The sequence below is a fragment of the Sinocyclocheilus anshuiensis genome, unplaced genomic scaffold (assembly GCF_001515605.1).
Source record: "Sinocyclocheilus anshuiensis isolate Anshui unplaced genomic scaffold, SAMN03320099.WGS_v1.1 scaffold1227, whole genome shotgun sequence".
In the NCBI taxonomy this organism is placed as follows: Eukaryota; Metazoa; Chordata; class Actinopteri; order Cypriniformes; family Cyprinidae; genus Sinocyclocheilus; species Sinocyclocheilus anshuiensis.
Genome location: NW_015536524.1, coordinates 15,362 through 22,130, shown reverse-complemented (window position 1 = coordinate 22,130; position 6,769 = coordinate 15,362). Strand labels below are relative to the sequence as shown.

General features: G+C 37.1%; 2 protein-coding genes across 2 annotated transcripts in view; both read left to right on the top strand.

The window, feature by feature from the left end:
• The window catches only part of LOC107693967 (tripartite motif-containing protein 35-like), a gene marked incomplete at its 3' end in the record, with an annotated part of 11,900 nt that extends 8,917 nt beyond the window's left edge, over positions 1-2,983 (top strand). The window contains exons 2-3 of the mRNA XM_016493561.1: positions 2,573-2,668; positions 2,891-2,983. Of these exons, the coding sequence (XP_016349047.1) occupies positions 2,573-2,668; positions 2,891-2,983 (189 nt within the window). The remainder of the gene's footprint in view (positions 1-2,572; positions 2,669-2,890) is intronic.
• A 28-nt stretch (positions 2,984-3,011) lies between these two features.
• Positions 3,012-5,621, top strand: LOC107693982 (unconventional myosin-Ie-like). The gene is made up of 5 exons (XM_016493601.1): positions 3,012-3,121; positions 3,207-3,229; positions 3,310-3,431; positions 4,196-4,330; positions 4,682-5,621. The coding sequence occupies exons 1-5, from the start codon at positions 3,014-3,016 to the stop codon at positions 4,756-4,758; spliced, it is 465 nt and encodes a 154-aa protein (XP_016349087.1). The 5' UTR covers positions 3,012-3,013; the 3' UTR covers positions 4,759-5,621.
• The last annotated feature ends 1,148 nt before the right edge of the window (positions 5,622-6,769 follow it).

Sequence of the window (6,769 nt, the reverse complement as noted above, 5' to 3'; positions counted from 1 at the left end):
GAGTCTGGCCCGTCTGGCCCTAACAGGTAAGTTGGGTATGTAGCCTAGGCCTTTGGCCGTAGGGGATAAAGGCCGTCTGACGTTGGTGTTTTTTCAATGTATGCTTCAGACACGGGTCACGACGAGGCATACCCCATAGCGACCCCTAGAGGATGCAGTGTCTCATTCCCTACTCAGGGAACCATGGTTACATAAGTAACCTGAGACGTTTCCTTGGAAAGGGCAAAACACTTTTCTAACATAATTTTGAAATATTCCCAATGCCCAAAGATACTGTTTTCTACATTAAACTCAGTATTGAACCCTTCAAGACCGGCTGGTCCAGAACCTAGCCTAGAAGTTTTGTAACTTCTTTATAAACAAAATTGCTGAAATTAGGGCACAGATCTCTGGTAATTTAACACAGAATTATCAATATGTGAATATTTGCCCCTCTGCTTTTTCTTATTTTCAGATTATTTCACACTCTGAGCTGTTGGACATTATTTCTAACATGAAATCAACCACTTGCTCTCTTGATGCTATTCCCACAAAGTTACTAAAGGATGTTCTGTCCTCTGTGTTGCCAAGTCTTCTTTCTATTATTAATAGCTCCTTACAAACAGGTACTGTTCCATCTTGCCTTAAACAGGCTGTGGTCCATCCTTTACTCAAAAAAGCAAATCTCGAGCCCTCTGATTTTAATAACTATAGCCCATATCAAATCTTAATTTTTTTGCACAAAGTTCTGGAAAAGTGTGTACTAAATCAAATTTCCCCGTACTTAATTTCTAACAACATTCTGGATCCTTTTCAGTCTGGTTTCAGAGCCAAACACAGTACTGAATCTGCACTTTTAAGGGTAGTAAATGACCTCTTACTATCTGCAGACTCTGGCAACTGTACTATTCTGCTATTATTGGACTTAAGTGCGGCTTTTGATACAGTGGATCATCGTATCCTGTTAAAGAGATTAGACCTTGAAGTTGGCATTCGTGATGTTGCATTAGATTGGTTTGCATCATATCTCACAAATAGGAGTTTTTCAGTGGAAATTGGAGAATTTTCATCAAGCTCAATTCTGGGTCCAATCTTATTTTCTTTATATTTACTCCCTCTCCGCTTAATTTTTGAGTCCCATAAAGTTTCATATCATATTTATGCCGATGATACTCAGCTCTATTTTCCTTTAAAATCAGGTACTGATTCAGTGTCCTCTCTGCTAGCTTGTTTAGAGGACATTAAGGTTTGGATGGACAATAATTTCCTTCAACTAAATCAGAAAAAGACTGAAGTTATGTTGTTTGGCCCTTCACACCTTTTAAATAATCTAAGTTCTACCCTGGGCCCCCTTCAAGAAAACATTCACGATAAAATGAAAAATCTGGGAGTTACCCTTGACCCGGAGTTAAAATTTGACAAACACATCAATTCTGTAGTTAGAGCCAATTTTCTGCAGCTTAGGGGACTCCACAAGCTAAATAATATTCTGAGCTTTAGTGATTTGGAGACCGTTATTCATGCATTCATCTCAACCAGGTTGGACTATTGTAACGCTCTATACGCTGGAATAAATCAGTCCTCGCTCTCGCGCTTGCAACTAGTACAGAACGCCGCGGCTCTTTTTTATAACGGGGATAAAAAAGAGAGAACATATCACACGTGTGTTAGCGTCACTTCATTGGTTACCTGTTCAATTCAGAGTTGATTTTAAGGTTTTAGTATTTGTATTTAAATCACTTCATGGTCTTGCCCCTACTTATATTTCAGATCTTCTCCATTCCTACTCTCCTGAGAGAACACTTAGATCTATTGTATGAGGGATGTTTTTGTCTCGTATGTTGTGCAGCACTTTGGTCAGCATTTACAGTATGTTGTTTTAGAGGGCTATACAAATAAACTTGACCTTGACCTTGTGCATAGATAATTTATAATATTATGTTTATGTTGTATAATGTTCTCATTCTCATATAGCATAATTAACCCGCTAACAAAGCGCTTCAGTTTACTGGTGTTCATTGCTCCTCAGCTACAGCGCAGAAGCTCAAACAGCAATGCTGATATTTGAAACAGTGGTATTAATTTAAGATACTTCTTTTTCAAAATCATTGATATATTATTAATAATAACCACCACTTTTATTTGTATCTTATTATTTTCATCAACAATATGGTTTAATTCAAATAATTTCATTATTGTCGGTGCGGAGGTTATTCTGTTTAATTTATCCATGGCACATTATTTTTTTTAATTTTTTTTACACTTAAGTAAAGTTGTCCAGTGACTTGTTTGCATTATTTAAGCATTATTTTATTTATTTGTAAGGCTGCTTTATGTTTGATTTATGTTGAAGTGTTTTTTGATGGTGAGACTTTCTTGGTAATCAGGCTCTCAAAAATTGTATAAAAATTTGGATTTAAATTTATCGGCCAACATATCGGTTATCGGCTTTCATATTTAAAGAATTATCTGTTATCGTATCGGTTTAAATTTTCATATTGGTGCATCCCTAATATGATCAAATCACTGTATTGTCTTCTCTTATTTTCTTCACTGTAATCTGGTGTTTTATGTACTTTTTGTTCAATTCTAGGAGGAACTCAATACAGCACTGAAATCATTACAAGAGAAACTTCAACATAATGAAACAATGAAAGGAGAGTTTGAGGAAACAGTTCAACACATCAAGGTTGACAGAATCAAGAGTCATTTTCATTACAGCTGTGGGATCACTATATACAGTTATGATCTGATATATTTAATATAATGGATTCCAGTTGATTATTTTTGTAAATGACGATCATCAATCTGCTTCTGGATCCGTTATATGTTGGTATCAGAGTTTATCTCAGATCTGAATGATGTCATTGTGTTGATGGAGATGATTGAAGAGAATGTGGTTTGATTTCAGTCTCAAGCTGAGCACACGGAGGGTCAGATTAAACAGCAATTTGAGAAGCTTCATCAGTTTCTCAGAGATGAAGAAGAAGCTACAATCACTGCACTGAGGGAGGAAGAGGAGCAGAAGAAGCAGATGATGAAGGAGAAGCTGGAGGAGATGAACAGACACATCTCAGCTCTTTCACACACAATCAAAGACATGGAGGAGATGATGAGAGCCAGTGACGTCTGCTTTCTCAAGGTCTGATTTCAGATCATTGATTGATTGATTGATTGATTGATGCTTGATTGAGTTGTTGATGATCAATGGTGTGTTTGTTCTGCAGGAGTTTCCAGTCTCAATGGAAAGGTGAGTGATCTGCTGCTGTCTCTGCTCTCTCTGCTTCTGATCCAAAGCCACTGCAGTTCTGATCCTGAATGTTCTTCCAGAGTCCAGATCTCATCACAGCCGGATCCACAGACTCCTTCTGGAGCTTTGATTCATGTGCCACGTTACTTGGACAACCTGCTGTTCAGAGTCTGGAAGAAGATGCGGGCCATTGTCCCGAAAAGTGAGTCTGCAGAAGATCTGAGCTCTTACACACACACTGGAAATGATGTATGGTATCTGATAGATAGATAGATAGATAGATAGATAGATAGATAGATAGATAGATTAGGCTGCATTTACACTTGGCATTATCATGCGACCTGTATCCGGATGTTGTCCACATACACATTGAAAAGACAAGTGTAAACGCGCTTCTGATCGGAATGTTATCCGATCAGTGTGTTCTAGTCCAGAGGTAGTGGAGGACGCATTGTGATCAGATCTCCATGTAATGTAAACGCAATCCAGCCATCGTGTCTGCATTCGCAGGTCGACGTCACGCAAAACCCGCCACCTCTCTCCCAAACTGTCAGAAGACTTATTTAAATATTGCGCTGGAAAAAGAGATCCGATCGGTCATCCAGATAGAGGAGTCACTCGATTTGCCAAGTGCAAACGTGCTGTGTAAACGTGTAACACATTTGTAGTTTGAACAGTTTTGGCTCATTTGAACATCCCGTCAATGACAGTCTGTGGAATTTTTCTGAGGTTTGATTGTCATTTTTAGGAAAACTGTAAGTTGTATCAGTTATAAAAGATAAAGCAAACAGAATCAATAAATAAAAATAATTTATCAAGCCAACATAATTCGTTAATAAGTCAAACACAACAGACTGTAAGAATATACATTTTTAAACCAATACACAGACTATAAGAACCAACAAAATATAGATGATCAAATGCTGCTGAAGATCAGACACACACTTACAGTTTTTCATGCTCCAGGAAGTGTTCGGCCCAAACAGGCCCCCAAGCTGAAGCCCCAGGTGCCTCAATGTAAAGCCCTTTACAAATATGACGCCCAAGACACAGATGAGCTCAGTTTCAACGAAGATGACATCATTGACATCACTCATGAAGGTGAAAACTAACAAAATGTTTATTTTGCATAATATATATACATATACTTTTTCTAATGACTTGTGGCAGATTTATTATATATAATATAAATCAAAATATATAAAAAAAATTAAACTAGAAAATGGCAATGACAAAAATGTTATTCTTAATGTTTTGTGAATATAGTTTTGGGAATATTGCGGGCATTTTACATATATCTGAATCTCAGACCATTTTAAAGATACATTGTGGGTCTTGTTGATTAACATTTTTTGTTTGTGTGAAATTGGCACGTGAGCATTTTCACAAACAATTTATTTTTAGTGGCAGAACATAGCAGTTTTGATGTTTATGCATTATGTATTTGTCTAGATGTCTCTGGATGGTGGACAGGGAAACTGAGAGATAAAGAAGGTTTATTTCCAGGCAACTATGTGACCAAGATCTAACCTCTACTGCCGTTACTGAGGGGATTAGACTTGAACCTAAGCAGGACAAAGAAAGGAGGGAAAGCGGAGACAATGTGTTGCTACAGACACTTGAGGCCATGGGGGCAGGTGCCAACTGGACATGAAAATGTTTTCTAGGTCCCTAAATACTAAGCTGTCCCTGCTGTGAGCACTGATCAAAACTATTGTTTTTATCAAGGCTATGAACCGGTTTAAGGAATGAAACAAAAACCTGAAACAAACTAAATTTTAACAGAAGCATAAACAAAAGCAAAAACAAAATCAAGTTTAATCATCCTGAACAGAAACGCTTATTTGAAATGACCATTAAACAGTTAATAGCATTATTTTATCTTTCTGTTTAAGATTTTAATTTTGCAGTCAACCAATCACAAATTTAAATAGTACGGCCTATGCAAATGTGACACTGATACATCCAACGTGAGTGAAATGCCTGTACTCAGTTGTCAAGTCACCAATAGGTAAGGTGCAAGGCAATGTGCTGGCATTAGCTGTTGGATCTCAGGAGATTATCAGAGGATGTATCACCATGTCAGGCTATATACCATTAATGTAGACCCACTACTCTTTTTTTTTTTTTTAACGATTAAACTCCTTCTTGTCAAAGTTAGTATTGTGGCTTTATGTATGATCAGACACTTTCATGTGTCGTTACACAAAGCTGGCCTCTATAGCAGGGTGGCAAGAAAGAAGACTTTCCTGAAAAAGTGCCACACTCAGTCTTGTTTGCGCTATGCAAGAACACACCTGGAAGACTCTGATGCAATCTGGCAAAACATGCTGTCATGACAGCTCTCAAAGAGATTGGCATGGTAATGAATATGGCACTGTTAATGTAAAAAGAAAATGGTGTACTTATTCAAAGCAGTGTTAATTTTGAGAGCAAATTTTTATTTAGTTTTAGTCATAATTTGTGACTAAAATGCCATTTAGTTTTAGTCATATTGTAGTCATCTGAATTGTTTGTAATTTTAGTCTAGTTTTAGTCGACTAAATCTACAGTAAATTTAGTCGGCTAAAATCTAATAGGTTTAGTTACAGTGCATTTATTAAGCATTACTCTAAAATTTCCAAACTCATTATATAGGTTTGATATTAAGGTTTTATCATGATAGACACCGATTTAACTGCTGTGACACACAACATGCCTTTATGTTAAAATTAAATTAAACCACTTCTCATAAAGAACAAGAACATGATCTTTTTTTTAATTAAATACCAATGGTTATATAGGCTAATTATGCATTCTTTATAGCAACCTGTTTACCATATTCTTCATTCTTTCAAGCAGACATATTTATTACTATAAATAAATTTAGATTAATCTTTAAGGCTACTAAAGTTTTTCAGTCAAGAGCAGTGAGTGATTTTCTGTCTTTCTTTTGTTGCTTGATTAAGCAGTTAGTGATTTTCTGTCTTTCTTTTGTTGCTTGATTAACATCAATGACTCGGACAATAGCAGCTAAATTAGGCTGCTGTCCCTTTAAAACCGAACGCACAGCTGCAATGGATGCAATGTGCTGACACACGTTCTCCCTACTGTTTACGTTCACTTAAGACATAATCAACTGTGTTTACGTGAATACTCGTCAAAATGGACAATTCGACATCATTTTGTGTGCAATTCTCGGTTCATGAGATGCGAAAGAGTACTCGCGCGCTGTGAGGCGCTTTCTGTTTGTGTGCTTCAGTGTCTGCGCTCAGAAAACCGGACCGAATTGAGTTCTCTCTTGTGTCGTCAGATTTATCCATATGTCTGCTCTTCTCTTACTCCCACATATTGACATTTTTTTAACGTTTTATGCGACGTGCAGCAAGTGAATGTTAGCTTATGTCCCGCCGGTTCATATGTAGGCTACGCATCTAACCTCTGAACCACGCAGCAGATTCGTTCTGAATGAATCTCATCCCAAATCGTCCCTCCCTAACATTTTCGTCTCGTTTTTATTCGTTGACGAAAATGTCAATAGATTTACGTCATAGTTTTTGT